Source organism: Cyprinodon variegatus, unplaced genomic scaffold (genome assembly GCF_000732505.1).
Source record: "Cyprinodon variegatus isolate N-32 unplaced genomic scaffold, C_variegatus-1.0 Scaffold184, whole genome shotgun sequence".
NCBI classification, from domain to species: Eukaryota; Metazoa; Chordata; class Actinopteri; order Cyprinodontiformes; family Cyprinodontidae; genus Cyprinodon; species Cyprinodon variegatus.
The window spans coordinates 796,407-820,774 of record NW_015150637.1 but is presented as its reverse complement, the minus strand read 5'-3'; the positions used below and the strand labels follow the sequence as shown (position 1 = coordinate 820,774).

Sequence of the window (24,368 nt, the reverse complement as noted above, 5' to 3'; positions counted from 1 at the left end):
TTTGATATGTTTTTTTTTATGTATGTCATTTAATATAATGTATCTCTGTTTATTATATAGCTTTTCTGTCTCTTTGCCAGGATTCCCTTGGAAAAGAGGTTTTTAAATCTCAATGGGATTTATTTCCTGGTGAAATGAAGGTTAAATACAGAAATAAAAATGCGCAGTGACTATAGCGCCTTTGTTCATCAGAGATCTCAGCCCAGAAGAGTGCAGCTCTAGGGACAGCTAAGATCCTGAGGAGAACCCTCAAGCTCCCAGTCCTCTGGTAGAGGACCTGAGATGGAGATGGAGATACACACCCCACCCAGGAGGACGAGGGGTGGCTGATATATCGCAGATTATCGATTTTATCCATTGATGTAATTTTTTAATTGATGAACACTGAATTCATGAAATAAATTTTTTATTTATTTTTTTTGACCAAATAACTTCTTGATCTTCCATAGCTCAGATTAACATCAGTTAATCACATTTTGTTCTAAGATGTGCACTCATCATCACTTCACTCATCACTCATTTTTCACAGCCTCTGTTTTTTTGAAAGCACGTAATAAGTATTTTTTTTATAAAAATTATTTAAGAAAACAAAAATAGATCAATCAAATTTGGTAAGAACATTTGGAGATTCGACTTCTAAGCCATACCTCCAGACTTTAAATAAATAAATAAAATATATAGACATGCAAGGATTATATCTAGTGTTGCTACTTTAGAATTATGTTAAATTTATATGAAAGTGATGTTTGTTTGCTTTGTCTACTGATTAAAAAGATGCAAAACCAATAATAATTGACATAATGAAAAATTATGTGTATAAAAATATATCTTCTGTTATTGAATGAACCGCACAGCAGTGGGTCAGATGTGGGAAGCAGCTGAGTCCCAGCAGGCTGCTCTCTGTCAGTCTCTGCATCACTGCCTTTAGAAAACACCATCAACTTTACAAATACGAGAAGAAACCACAGAAACGTGGAGGGGATTAAGAAATCTGTTGAAAAAACAACAACAACAACAACAAAAAAACAGCCCCGGATAGGAAGAAACGCTCTTCCGAAGCCCTTCAGGAGAACAGCGGCTGACAGGACGCAGCCCAGTCCGAGGTCTGAAGGCCTCGATGGTTTCTTTATTCTCCCACGGTGCTGCATCCTTCCAATAATCCAGGTAAGCGGCCTGATGTCTAAATACACGCGAGTTTAACTGAACTTTCATTCAGCAGAGACAAACCATGAAGCCCACGCGACCTCTGTCACACTTAGCATTAGCATGCTAACAGCCGCAGGTGGATTAGCTAACGGCTAACGGTTAGCTCAACCTTAAATATACAGTTAGGTCAATATCATACGTGCTTTAAAACACAACATTTTAAAAATATGTCTGTCAGCCAACTTATTACCCAACTTGTACGTTACTTAAAATCATACTATCAGTAAATAAAACAGCTAACGTCGCACTGTTGTCATGTTAGCAACGAGATGGAGAAATATCGTTTTGCTGCATCTGAGTGATCAAACATGCTTCAAAAGTTTTTATAGACTTTTACTTTAAAATGTCACCAAATTAAGGTGTTAGATATAAAAGAATCATCATGTTAACGTATATAACTAACAGCTGTTGGCTTATACTTCTCTGTTTATAGTTATTAATGGCTCTGATTGGTTTTAAAACATTATAGGCTGGTGGGGAGTTTGTGATTAAAGTTTGCGTTTTCATATCACGTCGGGGTCAATAATGTCCAATTTGTGAGAATAAGAGACAAATATATCTGCTCCAACACAGAATAACAAAGATATTGGATCCCAAATTGCTATGACAACCACAGCTACGTCAGATACTTTATTTGTTTTTTCTAAATGACAGATCTCTATTCACCGTATAATTATTCACAGATATGTTGATTTGCATTAAAGTCTTCTTAAAAAGCACAGGAAAGGACCCTTTACTTGTTTTATTATAGGGCACACCAAAATGTTTTGTTCATTAAATATATTATTGTTCGACAAAGAAAATCCAAGTTTAAGAAACCCTCAATCAGAACCTGGTTCACAACATGAAGTAGGGGGGATTTTCTAAATGAGCAAAGCTCAAGAACTTTGTTTATAGAAAGCAAAGTATCTGAGGACAAATACAATTAACTAGTAAGAAAACATGACGATGACGATCAGTAATTGTGTGCCAGGACATTTGGTTTTATTAATAGCATAAACAACGTGGTGGATCTAGTCTGGTGGGCTTTAGCTGTCTTATGGGTCTGATCTAGATATCTTTGCGTAACTGTTGGGGCCATAAATTCTATTTTCTACTTTCAAATCTACACAGAATAAGCACACTTGGGTTTTGCTGTAGAATCCTAATAAAAAAGCCCACAAGTTCACGTCCAAATGCATGGCCTATTCAAAAGCTCAATTTACACGACCGCTTTGAAACCATGCTGAGATCGGTCCGAGCATGGTAACTGTTCAGTTTAAATGGTATGCAGAACTGAACCGGACTGCACCAGACATAACCAAACCGCGCTAACATGGTACTATGTCATCAGTAGGGCTCGGCACGGTTCAGTTCTGGCTCAGTTCTCTGATAACAAAGAGGACATGAGCAGACCGTGTCATGTCCTTACAGTCAGCCTCCGTAGTAGTGTTGCGCCGATGCCATTTTTTGGCCCGATACCTGGCTGTGCAGTATTGGCCGATACCGATACCATCTGTTTGAAATTGATGTGTGTGTACATATGAAGAACTGCATACTACTGGGATGTAAAATAATTGCCATCATGGCTTTGTCAAGCTGCTGCCTACCTTTGTGAAGCAGGAAAAAGACTGATACAAAGTGAATCCAATAGAACTTTTTATTGCCTACCTGGAATGGGTGACTATAGTTGAATAGACTTTTGGCTTTCAAAATGGTATCAGTGCCCTATTTGGCGGTACTCGCCGATACAGATGCCACCATTTTAGTGCTGGAACGGGTGCCCCGCATGATACTGGTATGGTATCGGTGCAACACTACCCCGTAGTTATGAAATTTCAGACCTTCAGAAAAATACAAGCTTCTGCTTAGCAGAAAAAACTTCTGTAGTTGTTTCCTGCATCTGGAAGCCCTGATTAGACTATCGTTTGTCGTATCCAATTCCCAAAAGCCGACTCTGTTTAACTGAGCCTTCTTCTCCTGGCTCTCTGGAAACTTCCTGAATATTACGGGCGGCGTAATATTACTAGGAGGTGAGGAACCGTGCCAGCGTGGGGTGTAAATGGTCGCAAGGAACCAATCTCCGCACAGATTGGTTTGCAGAGGGTAGGGTAAATGAAGTTAGAGTCTGAGATGCTTTGGCTTTTTTTTGTTTTTTTCTAAACAGGCCATTAGACGTTTCTTGTATTGAAATTGGCATTTGAAAACTTCTCCATTTGTATGCTCACTTTATCTTTCTTAGAAATAAATGAATAGTTTGTTGACTAGAGAATGACAAAAAGTCAAAGCATATCAATCTTTTAGGCCAATAATCTTTTTTGTACATTTTATTTTCATGGCTCCTCAGTCTGTTTTCTGCCTGATTCCAACAGGAATTAGGTGAACCGAGATGGCGGACAGCGCGGGGCTGCAGTTTGTCAGCTCCTTCGCCTTCGAAGCCATGCAGAAGGTTGATGTGCTTCGTCTCGCAGCCCTGAGTGACCCCGAGCTCAGGCTTCTGCTTCCCTGTCTGGTGAGGATGGCGTTATGTGCCCCTGCAGATCAGAGTCAGTCATGGGCGCAGGATAAGAAGCTGATCCTGCGCCTGCTGTCTGGAGTGGAAGCAGTCAACTCCATCGTAGCGCTTCTCTCTGTGGACTTTCATGCTTTGGAGCAGGATGCACGGAAGGAACAGCAGCTCAGGTATTGCTGATGAGGGATTTTTTACTACGAGTTAATCTGTGCCTAGTGTCCACTGTAATGTCCATTTTCACAATCATTTTTTATTTATTTATTTTTTAACCAGACACAAGGCAGGTGGCTCCAATGGAGAAAGCATCCTGGTGTCGCAGCTGCAGCATGGACTGACCCTGGAGTTTGAACACAGCGATCCCCTCAGAAGGCTCCGTTTGACTCTCAGCGAGCTGCTGGCCATCATGAATAAGGTCCTCACAGGCCGTTGGCCCGAAGCTTTTCTAAGCTTTTAACTGGAACCATCATTTATAGACGCACGTTCATTTGTTTTAGTGAGGCCGTTTCTCAATATGTGTACTTGTGTGTTCTCATGTCCGCGTAAAACGTCCTAGTGCTGTTCCAATTCACAAGAAAAGCAGACCGAGAATGGAAAAAGTACCCGGATGTTGTTCCCGCCCCTCCCTATATACCCAGCATGCATCAGAGCAGACTTGTCTGTTGTTGAGATTGACCGCTGTCCCAGCATGCACTGCGGCAGCAGCAGCTTTCAATGGAGCGCTCCATTGAAAGTTAAAAGTTCTCTTTTCTGTTGCTGTTGTTCAATAAAAAGATGTTTTAAGATCATTTGAGGCGAGAATATATACATTAAAGCATCACTACATGATTCGTTTACTGATTTAATGCGTAAGTTCAAAAAAAATTTCTGAAGTTGAGAGGACTGCGGCAACCAGCGGACCTCCGAGGCTAACCGCAGCCAGGTCTAATCCTAGTCCGTCTGCAGCAGCCCTCTCTCTGCATAGCCGTGTGTGAAGGACCGCTGGCTTTTCATTTGGCAAAATGTTAATTTGATTTGTGTTTATCTGACTGTTCATTATTATTCCCCCACTAAACGAAAAAGTAATAATTTATTATTATCTAGAGACCCATAATAACAGGAGGTGAAATGCAGCTCTAGATGAGCCGAGCATGTGGTGACGTCATGAGTACGCTTCTGTTCCAATTCACCCATTCATATTTATGCTGCGTGCTTCCGTTCTCACCAAGTCCAGACTTTCCTGTGTTCTTCTCAAGAACATACTTGGCGAGGACACGAGTCCGTACTAGTGTTCTTGTGAATTGAGAAACAGCCTGAACCTGCGTTACGTGTGGGTTACAGTTCCACACTACTGAATTAGAAAATGTTGGCTAGTGTCAATGAAAGGTTACACCTTGAAGCGGTTCTTTTCCTGAGAAGAGATCACTCAAGACAAAACCTTTAAATAACGCTTCATAATATATATGTATTAGATAACCAGGAGGCATGACAACAGATTTTGACAGAAATTGTAATCTTACTCAGACCAGAGAAGTTGCTTAGGGTTACAGAAGGCAAAGCTTACCAATCGGGCTCACATCTCATGAAGTGGCCTAAAATCAGAGTTAAAGAACCATTTTATTTTTATACAACTCCAGTATTCCACATCGTCACATCATTACGTCATACAGGTTTTCAGATGAGGACACATCCATGGAATCCAAGCCTTATGTAAATATTATACTTCATTAGTAGATCGAGGACACCGCTCTCATTCCATCCCGAAGTCTTTGCCACCTGCATAATAAAGATGATTTTTTTAACCTGATAGAGGAGCTGTCTTAATTAGATAAACTTTGGTGGAAAACATCAGTTCTGACATGCAACATGCAGGAATTATTAGGGTTAAACAGACTCACACATCATCAATAAGAATAATCCTAACAGTAATGAGGCAAAACTGCTAATTAAGAGCTGCTGAATAAAATACTTGAATGAAATAAAACTAAACCAGATGTTCAAAGTTGTTTTTTTATATTGTTTCTCAGGTGGCAGATTCCAACGGGGAGTTTTTCTTAAAGTCATCTGAGCTCTTCGAGAGCCCCGTGTATTTGGAAGAGGTGGCAGATGTCCTCTGTATTTTACAAGCAGGTAATAAAATCCACATTTTGGTCTTTGTCTTGTCGGAGATAAACTACATTTTGTTGCTTAATAATAATATTTGAACTTGCCTGGACCTTGTTCTTACCATTGAGCTGATTTCTCAGAACTTACTCATTGCAGGAATTTTGGCTGTTAATAATAATAATGGGTTATAATTGAACTTTGTTGATCTCACATTTGAGAAATTTACCTCTGCATTTAACCCATTCCCTTGGGGAGCAATGGGCTGCCATGGTGTGGTGCCCGGGGAGCAGTGTGGGGTTAAGGGTCTTGCTCAGAGCCGGATAGGCAGTCTGTTGGAGTGGGTTTCGAACTCACAACCTCAGGATTCTATGCCCTAACCACTAGGCCACCACTCCCCCATGCTTTTTATATTTGACATTTCAATGAAAGTAACGTTGAATTCTATTCCGTTCCATTCTATTTTATAAGGTTGGTATGTGCCAATACAGCTTTTTAAACCTTTAAAGTTGTAGGGAAGTCATATTTAAATGTCAAATCATTCTGGCTTAAACATGTTTATAAATGTACTCTGTATCAGACCATATTGTCCCAAAAGTTTGAAAATTTCTGTTTTTAAAAAAAATCCTGTCTTAAAATCTGTGTTTTTTGTTGTTGTTTTTTTTCCCGCTATCTTATGCAGGCCAGTTAGTTATACGTCAGCCTGAACACATAAATTCGGCCAATCATATATCAACGGTCATCTGTCAATTATATTTTTTCAGTCATAGCGTCTTAATTCATATGTCGCAGCTAATATACGCAACGGTCGAAATAAGAAATAAGAATCCTTTCCTTTCCCTTTGAGTTGCGTCCTAGTGTTCACGGGGATGGACGTCTGTGTCTTCAGCAGGCGTAGAGCTAACAGAACTGGCAGCGTTGCGAGGCAAGGGCTCAAACATGTACGGCTGGAAGTCTTCTACACCAAACCAAGCTTCTGCCGCCCTGGCGTCCTCTTCCACAACATCTTTGTCCCGCTTTCCTCCTCTAAATAAAAAATGGATGACGGAGGAGACTCATCCACGACCTCCGACACTAAACTCTCCTCCTCTTGCATGTTTTCGCTGTCCATAGCGTTCCTAGACAGTGCTGTTGCTAAGTACTACTTGGTCCCAATGTCATTTCCCATTGGGAACCTACTAGCACAAAGTTGCTAATTGGTTAGCAAGATGCTTCCGGCCACAAGCACTTAATTGGTGACTTAGAAACCCACCGATTTTAAGACAGGATTCTTTTTAAAGATAGAAATTTTCTACATTTTGGGACAATTTGGTCTGATAAAGAGTACATTTATATACATGTTTTAGCCAGAATGATTTGACATTTAAATATGTCTTCCCTAGGACTTAATAAACAAATAAAAAAATTAATTTTCATAAATTTTTGAAAAAGCTTCAGGGAGCCACAAGAGCCCCATGTTTTTGACCCCTGATTAAACTGAACCTCTTGTCAGCAGATGGAGGACAGTTTGTTGCTCCAGCAGGGCAATCAACAACATCTAAATTGGCTTTTGAGTTGATATAGCGGGCTAACATGGAGCTTTTAACTGATTCTCTTCAAATCAGATTTACCAGTTGTTAATTGCACCAAACGTATGTGATCTCGATACTGTTTGTGATCTATTATAACCTTTTATTTGCTTGAATTAAAATTTGTAAACGTTGCCTTAAAGATCATGACAGTTGTATCTTTTATCATCTGTCAACCCTTTTTAAAATACTGCAAATCTCCAAAAACGTAATTGTCATTTATGCCAATTTTCCTATAAAATCTCATCAGGTTTAATTAAAAAATGAATCCCTGAGTATATCTGCGTGTTAATGTTGACGCTCTTTGTGTCCCTGTGCGTCCTCAGAGCTGCCTTCTTTGCTGCCCATCGTGGACGTAGCAGAGGCTTTGCTTCATGTCCGCAACGGCGACTGGTTTATGTGCCTGCTGGTCGCTAACGTTCCAGACAGCTTCAATGAAGGTAGGTCCATCATGGCGGACTGCACAGATTGCCTGCAGACTGTGTCAACGAGTAGCGGGTTCATTTGCAGGACTGATATGGTCACTAGTGGCTGGCTTTATTATAATATTTTTAAGGCAAATTAAACTTTTTCATGACTCCAGTAAATCCTCGCCCTGTTAATTATAAACCGCCACCGTCCCTAGCGGTGTTTGCTTTCACCTTTGATGATAAACATTCAATCCTCTGGCTTCCAGATGGAGCTGTGTGTGCTTTAAGAAACAAATTAAAGGAGATATTTTGTCTCCAGCGCCTCCTTATCTCAGACGGGGCCAAGTCAGTGAAGTACGTACCAGTTATCCTTAAGGAATCCTTTTGGCATTATGGTTAGAAAGACTTTATTTAAATCAATCAGCTGATAATCATCGTGTACTTTACTGAGTTTTTTAAAATTATTATACATAGAACAGATGTTGGATTTCGCAGAGAGAGGAAACTGATATGATTTGAGGCCGTTCCACAGTCTTATTCAGTCATAACATTTTACTTTATAAGCTGTCTGCTGAGGGGGAACTGAAGGGAAAATGAAATAATGCCTCCCTGATGAGATTAGAATCGTTCCTCCGACGGCAAATGAGTCATGATTCTGGGGTTTAAAGCGCTAATGGAGGACGAGGCTGTGACACAGCAAAGGGAAAGTCCTCTAAATGCCTTGGAGGTGCTGAGATGTGGCTGTGTTTGGTGGTAGTTTGCAGAGGCCTGATCAAGAACGGAGAACGACAGGACGAGGAGAGCGTGGGGGGTCGGCGCAGAACCGAAGCCCTCAGGCAGCTCTGCCAGATGAATCCCTCGCAGGCCCTGAACATCAGAGCCATGGTGGTAAGTCGCACTATAATTCCAATCAATGGAGGATGAAACGGGGCTGTTTTCTGGGGTTTATCTTTACTTGCCTTGGTTTCCACTTTAACTTAAGAAATAAAACAACTTTGCTTTACTATTTACCTCATATATATTACTATAATGTGGACACCCAATCTCATTCAAAGAGTTTTCTTTATCTTCATGACTATGAAAATGGTAGATTCAAGCTGAAGGCATTGAATCTATGAATTAACACACATGGAATTATATACTAAACAAAAAAGTGTAAAAATAACTGAAAATATGTCATTTATTCTTGGTTCTTCAAAGTATTCACCGTTTGCTTTCATTACTGCTTCGCACACTCTTGGCATTCTCTTGATGAGCTTCCAGAGGTCGTCATCTGAAATGGTCTTTCAACAGTCTTGAAGGAGTTCCCAGGGATGCTTAGCACTTGTTGGCCCCTTTGCCTTCACTCTGCGATCCAGCTCGCCATAAACCATCTCCATTGGGTTCAGGTCCGGTGATTGTGGAGGCCTGGTCATCTTGCCCAGCATCCTATCACTCTCCTGCTTGGTCAAATATCCCTTACACAGCCTGGAGGTGTGTTTAAATAAATGATGGTCCAACCAAACTCAAACTGGAAGGAATAGCATGCTGCTGCACGATGCAGTGTCACCAGCAAACCACCCCCACACCATCACACCTCCTCCTCCATGCTTCACGGTGGGAACCAGGCATGTAGAGTCCATCCGTTCACCTTTTCTGTGTCGCACAAAGACATGATGGTTGGAACCAAAGATCTCAAATTTGGACTCATCAGACCAAAGCACAGATTTCCACTGGTCTAATGTCCATTCATTGTGTTCTTTATCCAAAGCAAGTCTCTTCTGCATGTTGCCTTTCCTTAGCAGTGGTTTCCTAGCAGTTATTTTACCATGAAGGCCTGATTCTCACAGTCTCTTTTTAACAGTTGTTTTAGAATCTGCTGCTAGATCTCTGTGTGGCATTGATCTGCTCTCTAATCTGACCTGCTCTCTAATCTGAGCTGCTGTTAACCTGCAATTTCTGAGGCTGGTGACTCGGATGAACCTATCCTCTGCAGCAGAGGGGACTCTTGGTCTTTCTTTCCTGTGGCGGTCCTCATGTAAGCCAGTGTCTTTGTAGCGCTTGATGGTTTTGTGACTGTATTTGGGGACACTTTTTAAAGTTTTGCCAATTTTTCAGACTGACTGACCTTCATTTCTTAAAGCAATGATGGCCACTCCTTTTTCTTTACTTAGCTGCTTTTGTCTTACGATAATGCAGATTCTAACAGTCTATTCAGTAGGGCTATCAGCTGTGAATCAACCTGACTTCTGCACAACACAACCGATGGTCCCAACCCCATAAGGCAAGGAATCCCACTTATTAAACCTGACATGGGACACCTGTAAAGTGAAAACCATTTCAGGTGACTACCTCTGGAAGCTCATCAAGACAATGCCAAGAGTGTGCGAAGTGTAATCAAAGCAAAAGGTGGCTTCTTTGAAGAACCTAGAATATAAGACATATTTTCAGTTGTTTCACACTTTTTTGTTGCGTATATTATTCCAGATTTGTTAATTCATAGTTTTGATGCCTTCAGTGGGAATCTATAATTTTCATAGTCATGAAAATAAAGAAAACTCTTTGAATAAGAAGGTGCTTCCAAACATTTGGTCTGTACTGTAGACCTTTTCTGTGTTTCTCTTTTGACCCTCAAATGTTTCAGATTTTAAATAAATGTTATATATTATAAAAACTAAACTAAATAAACAAGTAAATGTTCCAGAGGATATTTTAAGTTGTCCGGAAAGGGAAAGCTTCCTAAATCTGTGAGATGTGTCACCTGATGTAGGTCAGGTAGATTGGGAGGTCTCCTCCTGATTCAGAAAGCATGAATAATAATATTTAGGTATTTCTAACCAATAACAAATATTCTCTGTACAAAAACAAACAGATTAACAGTCTATAGAGAACAGGAGGTGTCGTAGTTTTGCGCTACTGTTGATTTAAATTATTCTGTTCCTTTAGAAACATCAACCTTGTTGCATTCAGTGTTTGTGGGAAACGCTTAGATAAATTGGACCTAAATGACATAAACATCTCATTTCTTTGCTACAGTAGAAACAAACAAAACAAAGGGCTCCTAATAAAAAGCAGACGGTGTAAATCTGCAGCCTCCCAGAAATGTTTTGGTTTGGTTCAGTCTCATTTGCATCAGGCTCACTCTGTTTTCTTTAAGGTTCCTGTGTTATTATTAATGGTAAATGCCAGAAAAGCTTATTAGCACATTTTTCTACATCTTGTCCTTTCTGTGTGAGGGCATGGTTATGTGCCCAGATTGGATTGTTTGTAGAAACACGGTAAATGCTTCAGTCTAAGAGTCTCTGTTTGGTGAAATGCTGAATCTTTGCACAGAGACTGGAATAACGATAAAGAACACCCGGTCTCTAAACTGATATACGGTGTAAATCTGATCACTAACTTGTGTAATTGGCTCTGTTGCCCTGTCAACCCTTTTCTCTACCAAGATGGACTCTCATGGTAGAGGTTAGCGAGAGAGATTTGTCTCCTCGCTGATTTATGTTGTGATACACGCTGCGGTGTGAACCCTGAGGGGAGAAATTTGTCTTCTGGCTTCCGTTGCTCCTCTAGAGGAGGTTACATGGTTGGGTCAGTTATTGAACAAGGCCCCAGGAGGCTGTGAAAATTCATTGCTCTGCAGAATGATGTCTCAGCACGACTCGTCTCCTGCAAAGTATTTTAGTTTTTGTAGCGTTTCATGGTGCGATCCCAATCTCTGGGTTCCTACAAACATCTGAAAAAGAGTTTTTTCTTTTTATTGTTTCTAGGTCTTCCTATATATGAAAAATAAAGTTGCATTTCTTTATTTCAAAACTAGCTTTTAAATATAGTTTTTAATCGAGATGGACTCCATAAGCACTAACATGTGATCATCATATTTACTCCTCCCCTTGTGTCCAGGTGGAGGAGTGCCACCTGCCTGGTCTGGGCGTGGCGCTCACTTTGGACTACAAACCCGATACGGCGGACGAGGCGGTGAGCCCGCTGGTGTCCTACGTCAGCGGTCTGCTGCTGGGAACCAACAGCAAAGTCCGTACCTGGTTCAGCATGTTCATTCGCAACGGACAACAGGTGAGCAGGAAGTGGGTCGCCCCATAGCTTCACCCCTTGTTCCTCTGCAGGCAGCCATGAGGAAAAGTGTAAACATGACCTAAAAGCTTTTATTAAAGCAATACAAGATAAGTTATACCAGTAGATAGAACTAATATTGGAGAAAAATATTCAATATAGATATCATACATTAAAATTACTGTAAGCTGTTTAGTTTTACTACATTTAAATAAGACATTAGCTGTCTGCGAACGTCCGCCCCTAAATCCCTCAATCACTATAAAGAGCGGGGACTAAATAGTGGACTTTATAGTGAAATCGGTTAACTGACCGTTCCAACAGATGATCACTGTTTTTTCTCTGTTGGTCACGTAACTCCTCCCTGCGCCATCTTTGTTATTAGTTGCACAGTGACAGTAAATCCCATAATTCTTTGCATGGAAAGCATTCTGGGATATATCTGCCCGTCTAGTGACCATGTATGATCACTACTTTCAAGGAGCATTTTGGGAAATTTCAAGTCCACTACTTTTTAAACCACTAGATGTTGGTACACTCATTTCAAATGGCGTAACCACTAGGGCTGGGTATTTTGGCCAAAGTCCTGAATCGATTCGATTTCGATTCATACAGTTCTAAATCGATTCAACTGTTTATTTTTTCCTGTCATATTAAACACAAAGTGCAAACTTGTAAATCAGACAGTTTAAACTTGAGATGTGTACAAAACTGTCTCAAAAGTGCAAACTTGTTTTCGAAAAGTGAAAAAGTGAAGTCTCACTCGAGCAAGCAGACGTGACACAGCAGACATTCATTAGCTGCATTATCTCCACTGCAAAAACCATATTTGCAGCGTTGTCTGTATCAACTACAGGGTGTTTGCTGGTCAGCCTTCATTTGTTAATCTCTTCAGTCAACCTATTGGCTTTATTTAAAGCTGTCTGGCTTGAAGCCATCTTGGACTGTAGCACGAGATGCGAGGTGCCACTAATCATCAATGTAGAGGGAAGCCACCTTAATGTCACATATCCAGCACATTATCTTTAGCCGTTTTAAATCCAAAATGGTTCCAGACATCAGACTTCAGTTGGGACAGCTTGCTGAGCGGTGTGTTACTTGGGTCGGCATTTGAAAGTGACGTCACATGCGTCATTATAAAACTAATCGATCTCATTCCCTAAACATCGATTTTGCAAAAATCGATGTCCTGGGTAGATAACATATGCTAGGTTCTTTAGCTGGAGTTGCGTCCAACCAAAACAGCAATGATTAACATTAAAACTGAAGCACTTTGAATTAATGACAATGTAGAAATCTAAACAACTCATTCTGACAACTTAGTTTATCATCCTTCTTGTTTTCAGTTCTTGGTTGTATGCAGAAACTTCAAGCTGACATTAAAGCTTGGGCTAAAATAAAAACGTCTTTGAATGTTTTGTATTTTCAAGTTTGACATTTTAAACACATTGCGGCAACTTGTATTAAGAAAGCCTGAATATTGATTGAAATACAGTAGTAGCCATTCAAACTTTCCCCACTTTCCTTGATGCGCCTTTGGCTGCACCTTTGCTGGTCCCCCTTTAATTTCTTTCTAAACATCAATCTTTGTACTAAAACATTCTTTCTGTCATGATTTGTGGACATTAAGATCTAAAAGACACGTCATCTGCTGGTCAGACCCTGTGTCCCCCCAGTGGCTGGAAGTTGGAGGGGATTTTGCTGGGAGCAAAATCCCTTCGTAGGGCCATTTTGAATGGCTGCTACTGTATCAAGTATTGATTCTCAAGATTTACAATCTATTCTTTTCAATCCAGTTCAGTCTAAAATTGGATTGCTGGTATTTAAAATTTTTTTAGCTACTGTCATATGTAATTGACTGTGTAGTTAAGCATCAGATTGATACTAGTATTAGTAATATTTATAATAATAATAATAATTATAAGTAAATTAAGGTAATGTTGGTTAAGGGCAGCTGGAAGGACAGTTGGATCATTGTTTTAGATCCCACCGCAGCGATGCTGCGTTTTATCTGGCAGAAAAAAACAGCAAGCACTCTAATCATCAGTCAGTTCAGCATAAAAGACCACTGGGTCAGATTAGGATTTCTATACAATCTGAATATTCCCACTACCATGCTGACTCATTTTCATTCTCATCTGCCATTTAATTTGTTGATTTATGTCGCTGTAAATTCAGTCAGGGGTTTTCCATCCAGTGTCTCTGAAAAATAAAAATGCACCTGGCTATTTTCAACATAACATAACATTAAATGATTGAATTATTCATTTGAAATGTGTTTTTAATTATTTAATGGAACATTTGTTTCTGTATTTTAGAACTTATTTGTTTATTTAACATTTGAATAATGTAACAAAATGAATAAACATTAAATCTACTGTGATGTGGTGATTACATCACAATGATTGTGAAAACCATCTGGCTACTTTCCATAGGGTCCCGACCCCTTCTTTGGGACCCCTGCTTACAATGGTATAATATATAAATGGTATAATATAAATGGTAGCAGGAGGTAATCTGCTGCACCTGGTCCTTTAATCTGGGGAAACTGGTTTTGGAAAGTGCTTGAATTGAATGTAAAGGTGTTTAAAACCTGAGAAAATTTTTCTACTTATTTGGTCTCATCTTGACAGAAATAAATTATTCCTGTTGGAAAATAACATTTATCCATAAAGCTTCATCCATGATTTGATCTTTGATTTATTTCAATCATTATTTCCAGTATTTTAGAGAATAAAAGTTGTATTCATTATTGCTGATGCTGTGATGTTGACTCTTGAGGTTTTCCTCTTCTTTCCGGTCCGCTTTCAGAGGAAGAGAGAAAGCAGCTCAGTGCTGTGGCAGATGCGCAGACAGCTGCTGCTGGAACTGGTGGCCATCCTGCCACGCTCGCGCAGCACACACGTGCCCAATGACGCTAACATGGAAGACGAGAGTGGTTCGGGTTACTCTGGTCTCAGGGAGGAGCACGTGGTGAAGGCCAGCGCTCTGCTGAGACTTTACTGCGCGCTCATGGGCATCGCTGGTCTCAGGTGAGAGGCATTACACCTGCGCCCTTTCTTTCTGGTTCCACAGTCAGTGTTTAGCCTCTTTTAGAGCCCTCAGATGTTTCAAATAAAACAGTTGTGTTGTTAATTGGACTCGTCTTCAGGCCTACGGATGAAGAAGCAGAGCAGCTGCTGCAGCTGATGACCAGCCGGCCTCCAGCCACTCCTGCTGGAGTTCGCTTCGTTTCTCTGTCCTTCTGCAAACTGCTGGCCTTCCCCACCCTGGTCAGGTACTTCAAGTTATTATTCTCTATGTTTTGCAGCATGCACTTTTTACTAACAGCCCCATTTAGACTACCCTTTTGAAACCATGCAGAGATCGGTCCGAGCACAGTAACCGAGATAACTGTTGAGTCTAAATGGTACGCAGAACTGAACCGGACCATACCAGATACAAACGAACCACGCTAACATGGTACTAGATCCTCAGTAGGGCTCAGCGTGGTTCAGTTCTGGCTTGGTTCTCAGATAACAAAAAACTTGTGAGAAGACCGCATTATCTCCTTACAGTCAGCCTCCGTAATCATTAAATTTCAGACATTCGTAAAAATACTAGCTTCCCTACCTCGCCACACGATTTCCACTAATGAGCAATATAATTAACCTCAACGTCTGTCGTTGCTTCCTGCGTCTGTAAGCCCTGATTAGACCATCTAGGCTAGGCTGCCTTCTTCATCTGACTCTCTGCAAACTTCCTGAATGTTATGGGCTCCACCAGATTAATTTGTTTGTTCACCTCTAGAGAGCGGTAGTACAGTAGATCATCACTAGGAGGCAAGGAACCGTGCTATCATGCAATGTTAACTGATCCAAATTCGGCACGGATCGGTTTGCAGAGGGTAGTGTAAATGAGGCTTCTTTCTGCAAACAATGGGACTTCATTAACATCACCTGAGTCTGTTTGCAACCATGTTGTTCTATTTTCTTTGAAATGTTGGTCTTATTTCTCACATTTATTGCATTGCTCCTAATTTGTGTGTTTTTTGTAGCACTCCAGAGCAAGAACAGCTCATGGTGATGTGGTTAAGTTGGATGATCAAAGAGGAGGAATATTTTGAAAGGTAAAGTCTTTCACATATGCTTTTGTTTACAGTTTGTCAGAAGCTCTTTATTAGACTACAATTGCCTAAATAAAGGCTGCAGTTAGGGTTGACAGAAATGTCGAAACTTGATTCAATTCAGTTTATTTCTATAGCGCCAATTCACAACGGATGTCATCTCAAGGCTCTTTACAATTCAATCAGATCATACAGTCAAATTGAATTTTTCTGTTTAAGGAAAACCAGTTGGTAGCATCGACTCATCGACTCTAAGGCAATCCCTCACACTAAGCATGCTTTTAGCGACAGTGGAGAGGAAAAACTCCCCTTTAACAGGAAAAAAAACATATTGATACTTAAAGGCAGTACCCTTTTAAGTGTTTGTTTATTTTGTAATTAGTAACTTCATATTTCTGGATTTTTGCACATTAAAACAATACCTGAGATGATTTTCAAATATTGTGAAATGTCGTTAATGTGGGTAATTTGTGTTGCACTGTTATCTGTGATATTATTGAGAAATGAGTTCAGTGTTGTGGTTGGGATAAGCTGAGTTCATCTTAATAGAAATATTATTTTTTTGCCTTTAATTATCTATATTTTTCATTCCCACGGTATTAGACATGGTCTTTGAGTCTCGTATATTTTCCTTGTTGTCATTATTGAGAGAAACTTTAGCTGCAGCTATTGATTCTTTTATTAATCAATTTATTTACTGATTATTTTTTGATTTATCTTAAAGGAGACCTTCTATATTTTAAGAGCATTTTTATAGGATAAAACGTGTTAAAAATAAAAACCCAATCTGATTCTCAGAAATTTTATGTGAGGAGTTCTGGATTTATCCTCTTTAAAGATTAAGGAGGGTTTCTGGTCTTAAAAGTGAAATATATTTTCTTTACCTACAGTTCTGTATTTATTGCTACACTCTTCTAAAATTAGTTATTATTTCAATATTAATGTTTACCTCAATGATTAATCAGATTTTTTCAGACCAAATAAATGCCGTTTTGTCTGCGATGTTTAAAGAAAAGCCTCTTTGAAACCTTAAAGCTTCTTAAACACAACTTGAACCTTTCATGATACTAAAAACTCCAAACTTTCCCCTGAACGTGGCTATAATTAGAAACCTTGAGAAACTATTTTTCCCTTTTAATGTAAAAAAAAACCAAACCTTGATCAGCTTTTGTTTATTTCCAGGTGCTGAAAACAAGAATTAGACTTAGACTTAAACTCAACTGTTTATATCCCTTGGGGTTACTCCTTCAGGGAAATTCTGGTTCCATTACATTATTTAGAGTACAAAGAGGTAAAGCAACATGCCATTAAATATGAAAATACAGCAGACATTATAAAAAGAGTGTATATAGTACAAAAGAGCATAAAAAAGAGAAAAAGTTGTAATTTCCTGGAATATGTTTCCCTTAGATATAAAAGTATCTGCACAGTAGAGAGCTAAGGGAAAGACTACGCAGTATTTGATTTGGATTATTGCACTTGTACTGCAAAAATGTACTGACCATATCAATAAGTTCAAAGTTACACAGACTATACAGTAGTCGGCATGTGTTTATTGCACAGTGAGAGAAAAGAATCTCACACATGAGTGACAATAGGTAATGTTTTGCATAGGATGTCCAAGGAGGGGGGTGCTGACCTTTGTCCCTCCTCCTGTCACCTCCTCCTTCCTCCAAATGAGGAGTTGTACAGCTTGATGGCTTTGGGAACAAATGAGTTCAGCAGGCTGTTGCTCCTGCATTTGGGGAGGAGCAATCTCCCACTGATCAGGCTCCTCTGAGGGGTGAAGACGAGCAGAAATACTGTCTGATTCAGAAGGATTCAAGCTGTTCTGATTCCAGAATAACATCTTAAATATCAATTATAAATTACTTTTTCTATTTTCTCTTCATCTACTCTTTTGAGTTTGACCTTTTAACTTTAGAGGTTCTCGAATTAATACTCACTGGTTTTATAGTTAGACTTTACTGGAAGCGACAGACATTTGGCCCAGTTCGCTCTACAGACTTTAGACCTTTGATTTCTTTTGCTTCTTATCAATGGGTTGTTATTTAGTGGGATTATAATATTTAATTTAATTCTTATGCTAAACATATAATTATTAATAAATAGATAGTGGGGAAAAAAGAAAGAAAACAGTCAGATTGTTTGCTTCTCTTTACTTGCTCTATAGTATTGTCTGTTTGTAAAGAAGGTCCTCAAACAGAAGCTAATGCTGGCAAAGATTCTCAATCATCCAGGTCAGAGTCATTCCAAAAAAGTAAAAAAAAAAAACTATCCATATAACATCCATACAATCATATAACGTTTCTCTTTAATTAATAATAATAATAATAACATAAACTAATGATATAATAAAATTTTTCAGGAAATTAAAACAAAAACAAAGAAAATGAACAGCTCTTTGTTAATTCCAAAACAAAAAGAAAACTAAAAACAAACCACTGGACTTGGTTTCTAATTTTGAAGATGTTTTGCTTCCCATCCAGGAAGCTTTTTCAATTTAAAATGTCAGAATTAGCGTTGAGTTTGAAGCTTTAAGTCAGTGGTCCCCAAACTACGGCTCACGGGCCGGATCCGGCCCACCTCCACATTCGGTCCGGCCCCCTGAACAATACCAGAGAGTATTTTCATATAAGTGTTTTTTTTTTTTTTTTTTTTTGTATTTGATAATAAAGTTGGACATTTGCAATAAAATGTTCCTTAATTATGAAGTTTTTCATTATTGACTATTAGTAACTGTTTCATACACCCAAATAACGTGACAATGTTCCACCCTTTTGGGGTCTGTGCCCCTATCTGAAAACCCCCAGCAAAAAATCTTAAACCCGCCCCTCTCAAAGAGATACGGAAGAGGATTAGGGCCATTCAAAAAAATAATAGTCTATTCAATTCTGACTTTTTTCTCAGAATTCTGACTTAAATCTCAGAATTCTGAGACAAAAGTCAGAATTTTGACTTTTGTCTCAGAATTCTGAGGAATAAAAAGTCAGAATTGAATAGTCTTTTTTTCTTTTGAATGGCCCTAATCCTCTTAAAGGTAAAGAGAGAACGGAATTAGATTAGATGAGCTTTATTGTTCTCTCAGCGGAGAAATTCACTGGTATTGGCATAGTAATTAAAGAAGGTGCAACAAGGAGGAAAAAGGTGCATTAGGAATATATATATATATATATATAGTATATCAAGGTATATACAGTATATCAAGATAAATAAGAATTAAGGTGCAAGTGTACATTTATCACACACAATCAAAAACAAGTTAAAAATAAGAAAAAAAAAATAAAATAAAAAAATAATGGCGAAAAGATTAGGTAAGAGAAAAATTGATTCAGAATGCAGGGTATTTAACCTGAATTGGACAAACGATTATTTTTTGGTTCAATGCAAAGAAAAGGCTGTCTGTCTCATCTATCAAGAGGCGGTGGCGGTATTCAAAGAATATAACCTGCAGAGACACTATGAATCCCGTCATAAAGACATAAATCCCGTCAAAAATTTAGGCACTATTGCAACCGTCACAATTTTTCTATTACAAACTGACCCTGGCTCCTCCTCAGAGAAGGGAAAAGTTATGTGGCCCTCACAGGAAAAAGTTTGGGGACCCCTGCTTTAAATAGTTGCCCAAAAACTTGTTTTAGCTTAGAAAACATGCAAATTGAACCAGAAGAACGGGTCCATCCCTTTGGAATGGGGGGTCGTTTGGGTGCTTTGTTAGCCTGCAATACTCAGTAACGGTCTAAGCTGAGTCTTGTCTCAGCTGAGCTTTGAATAGGATATTGCTGTTTGGGTCAGTTGATGATCCGGTTCATGTTTCTTGAGAAATAATACAGCCTCAGTTTATTGAAACTAGTAGAAGTACTGAAGAACAGGTAAGATGGCTGCATAGAGAATAAAAACGTCCTTGTTGTGACTTTAGGGTAGAAACTGCAGAATTTCTCCACTTACAGGCTCCACACTGATGATGTTTCTGGAGTGGGAGATTGTTGCAGGGAATATGTTATATTTAAAATTCAATCCTGGATTATGCACCAAACCCGATGCCCATCCCCGGCCGCTTCTCATTGCATATTTGTGCTTGTGTGTCTTCTTCCTTACAGTGCTGCAGGCGTATCGGCTTCTTTTGGAGAGATGCTATTACTGGTTGCCATGTATTTCCATAGCAACCAGCTCAGCTCCATTATTGAGTTGGTGTGCTCTACTTTGGGGATGAAGGTAAGGTGGGGGGGAGTCTTGAATCAATAAATCTGTCTGACTGACCAGGTAGTGCCCTCCCGTCTGCAGCAGCAGTGCATACAGACTAAACGCTAATGAAACACTTGCAGCCTACATACGTCAAACAAGATGCATCATACCCTGTGGCCAATTTGCCATTTTATTACTTATTAAGTGAACTATTGTTTCCTCCCTGTGTCCTAAGTAGTTTCCCTGTCTCAGTGTGTTTTCCACTAAGATGTGTAATGTAATTGGATTTAGAGCCTGCTTGTTTCCACCCCCAGGGCATTCCTTTCAATTCAGTGCTCTGCCTGCCATGTAGAGTTTTCTTATGAAATATGAAAGGAGGGAATTACAAAATACCAGCGCTGCTGCCTGCAAGTTGTTTTCACTCCTATCCAGCCTAACGCCGTCGCTGTTTCTCATTGTTTTTTTCTTTCTTTTGGTGTTGTTTTTGTCCGGGGGGTGTTTATCTTTTCACAGATCGCCATCAAGCCGAGCTCTCTGAGCAAAATGAAAACTATCTTCACTCAGGAGATTTTCACCGAACAGGTATTTATGCTCTCCATCCGTCCCCGTGTGCATTTCCCGCTCACAGTTATTAAACAGCCTCCTTTCCACAGCGACGTTAAAAACATAAGGACACCCAGCCTCTCTATGACAGGGGCCCCTAACATTTCAGCCTGTGGCCCCTCCCAAACAAACAATGCAACAGACTGGTGACCCCCCCAACATGAAAATATAGAAATCATAAAGAAATTCATTTTAAAATAAGTTTTTTTTTCTTTTATATTATTATTTTTGTATTATTAAACTTACATATTATTATGTATAATTTTTTATTTGATTCTTTAAAATGTAGTATTGATAATGAAATATGTAATTTCATTATTGTGAATTAAAAAATTTATTGGATACATTTTATATCGAAATTACTTGTGAGATAAAAAAAGAAATGTGACATCTACTTATTTCAAGGTACGATATATACTTTAGCCTTTCATTTACCTCAGAAACCACATCACAGTGATGTAATAACCATCTCAGGACCTTCCACTTGGTACCTCTTGGCCCCCTGTGGGTTCCCAACCCCCATTTTAGGAACCTCTATGGTGTGATATGTGGAAAAATAATGTTTTAATATTAGTTTTAACAGCCACTATAGTTTAAAACATGCTTGTTTCTGCCTTTAGGAAGAAAGAGTTTTATTTTTATGTATAGAAGGAGATAAATGTGATGGCCAGAAAGAAGTTTGCCCTAGAAAATATAAGATAAGTATTTGACACCAAACACTGAATTCTAGAAAAGTAGCTTCTTGCCAGCTCTGCTGCATGGCAGCAGAAGTGTCATGGTTTGGGGATGCTTTTCTGCAGCAAAACCCAGCCAGTTCACATGGAGGTAGAAATGGTAACCCTGAGCCGGACCGAAGCTCTAATCTCTAGCAACTTTCCTCAGATCGATGTCACACATGGTTAGAGGCTAAAAAACATCTCACTGATATTATTTCAGCTGAATGGAGTGAGAGGAACTTTTGGGAATCATGAAAATAACTTTGTCCTCAATTACATTATCCTTTTCTTAAATCTTTGGTTAATTGTTGATATTTACCTTTGATTAAATCTTTTTCACAGAGATAAATAAAAGTTTAACTTAATGCTGATCTGTTTGTTTCCTTTAAAAGAGCAGAAACTTTAATGGGGTTTTAAAATTCTCCCCATGACCTAAAATGAATTTGATCCTTCTGAATAATTAAGTTCAGGTATTTGGAAAATTTCAAAATGTTTAGTTGACTATAGATAAAGGCTCTAGGAATAAACCAAACGGTCACCAGATAGGTCAAGATGTTCAGACGATCGTTTCAGAAAAGAAGCTGGAAGATGATGAGAGGCAGTCAGTGAGCTGATGGATAAAGTGTTGTGTTGTTTCTGTGAAGGTGGTTACAGCTCACGCTGTGAGGGTCGCGGTGACCAACAACCTGAGTGCCAACATCACAGGATTTCTTCCCATCCACTGCATCTACCAGCTGCTGCGGAGCAGAGCCTTCACCAAGCACAAAGTTTCCATTAAGGTAGATCTAACGCCGACGATATGACGACGTTCAGTCAAGGTTAAACGTTGCAAACCATGTCGGCTTTCTCTTAATGTTTCTTAAAACGAAGGTACTTAAAGTATTCTATACTTTTTTTTAGAGTTGATAGTGTTCACTTAGCTTCTTGTTAATGATTAATGCTAACATGTCTCTGAATATGACCCAACAGGCTGGTTTCTGTTAGACCCTGGCCTCTATTTGAATTAAGCCAATACACACAGCAGGCGGGGGGGTTAATGAAATCTTAAAAGCTCACTGTTACGCAAATGCAGAGAGGAGGGGGACTTTTGGGTCAAGTGTTGGTCATTAGTAAAGCATTGCCCCATAAAAGAAATGTTTTCTTTGCTGTAGTAAGAAACTCAATTCAATTCAGTTTCTATAGAGCCAATTCACAACACGTCATCTCAAGGCACTTTGAATTAATTTGACTGGATGATCTAGTTGAATTGTAAAGTTTTCTATCTAAGGAAAACCAGTTGATTGATTTGACTCGTTGGCTCGAATGCAATCCCTCACACTAAGCATGCTTGTAGTGACAGTGGAGAGGAAAATTTCCCTTTTTATAGGGAGAAACCTCAAAATGGCAAAATGGCAGCCCACTGCTCCCAAAGGGGATGGGTTAAATGCCGAGAACTAATTTTGTTGCTCTCTACTCGTGACAGTGTAATAACAATAACAGTTGCATTCTATTCTTACTTACCGATGACTGATTTCACCTATTCACTGCAAACACTCATCTGAAAATAAGTAACCATTCATTAAAATTAGTCTATTTAGGCAATAAATAAGATGATCTGCCAATGGAAAGAGTCTTTTTGCCTTAATAACTTAGATAATTACATATTATCCCCCAGAATAAGATAATGGAGTTTATTTTAATTGTGAATCATCTTATTATCTCAGCAAATTATCTTGCTCATCTGCTCAAAAAAAGGAAAAATACATTTCTTTCAAAATGGGCTTGGTAGATTTCATTTTTTGCATTGTAGCAACAAACATGCTTGGTATGAATATTTGGAATAAGACTTGGAGCCAAATGTTCCACATGGTGGAGGATCAGTGATGCTGTGTCTTTCAGTAAATGTTTTTGTGTTTAATATGCTGGTGAAGATTCTCAGTCCTCCAGGTCATAGTCACTGCAAAAAGTAAAAAAAAAAACAACCTTCTGGACTTTTTCCAAGTTTGAAGACATTTTGCTTCCCATCCAGGAAGCTTTTTAGATTCAAAATGTCAGAAATAGCGTTGAGTTCAAAGCTTGATAAAGTGGACCAAAAACAAAGCCTTGTTTTGGCTTCAGAAAACATGCAAATTGAACCGGACGAACAGATCCGCCCCTTAGGAATGGGGATCGTTTGGGAAGTTCTAATACAGCACAGTTGGCTCCACCAGAGGCATCATGAAATCCTTAAAACCCCAGGAGATTTTAAAATGAGCTCACTGTTTGTGAACCTTCCAGGACTGGATCTATCGTCAGCTCTGCGAAACCACCACGCCAATCCACACCCAGCTGATCCCGCTGATCGACGCTTACATCAACTCCATCCTCACTCCAGCATCCAAGGCCAACCCTGAGGCCACCAATCAGCCAATCACTGAGCAGGAGATCCTCAACGTCTTTCAGAGTTCTGCAGGGGTGAGTCGGTCCTGATCAGTACCATCAATAAAACTGATCTCAAAAAAGTAAAAAAAAAAAATGTGGTGTTGGAATTCCAAAGAAAATCAAGATTTATTGATTTTCCTAAAACTTTTAACTGTTTCCAACCAATGAAGAATAATATAAAAGGCATTTAGTACATTCCTTAAAGGAAACGTCCAGTCGGCAAGGAATGATCAATGGATCATTATCTATACCTAAAACTAATACGTTCACTGTGATTTAATGAATTTAGTGTTAATCAGTAAGTTAATCACTGAGTCTGGGGGCGGCAATTTTTGCCCAAAAATATTAACACGTCACTCCTGACATCTTCCGACAGTGACGTCACGGTGCGGTAAGCCTAGCGCCATTCTCCCCGCTTTACAAGCTAAATCAATGGGAACTACTAGACACATCTGCAATCAACAACAATTATTGAAGATTTCCAGAGGACTTCACCATTGAAATTCACCAGAGCTATAGTTCATCGAGTAAAAGTGAAAAATAAAATTATGTCACCTG

At 39.2% G+C, this 24,368-nt stretch overlaps 1 protein-coding gene across 1 annotated transcript in view; it reads left to right on the top strand.

Moving 5' to 3' along the window:
- Positions 1 to 887: 887 nt before the first annotated feature.
- ints2 (integrator complex subunit 2) overlaps positions 888 to 24,368 on the top strand; it is a 40,616-nt gene continuing 17,135 nt past the window's right edge. The window contains exons 1-14 of the mRNA XM_015379031.1: positions 888 to 1,164; positions 3,558 to 3,867; positions 3,971 to 4,109; positions 5,701 to 5,803; positions 7,671 to 7,784; positions 8,512 to 8,642; positions 11,634 to 11,804; positions 14,613 to 14,833; positions 14,953 to 15,078; positions 15,838 to 15,909; positions 20,007 to 20,121; positions 20,605 to 20,673; positions 22,055 to 22,189; positions 23,667 to 23,843. Of these exons, the coding sequence (XP_015234517.1) occupies positions 3,575 to 3,867; positions 3,971 to 4,109; positions 5,701 to 5,803; positions 7,671 to 7,784; positions 8,512 to 8,642; positions 11,634 to 11,804; positions 14,613 to 14,833; positions 14,953 to 15,078; positions 15,838 to 15,909; positions 20,007 to 20,121; positions 20,605 to 20,673; positions 22,055 to 22,189; positions 23,667 to 23,843 (1,866 nt within the window). The 5' untranslated portion in view covers positions 888 to 1,164; positions 3,558 to 3,574. The remainder of the gene's footprint in view (positions 1,165 to 3,557; positions 3,868 to 3,970; positions 4,110 to 5,700; positions 5,804 to 7,670; positions 7,785 to 8,511; positions 8,643 to 11,633; positions 11,805 to 14,612; positions 14,834 to 14,952; positions 15,079 to 15,837; positions 15,910 to 20,006; positions 20,122 to 20,604; positions 20,674 to 22,054; positions 22,190 to 23,666; positions 23,844 to 24,368) is intronic.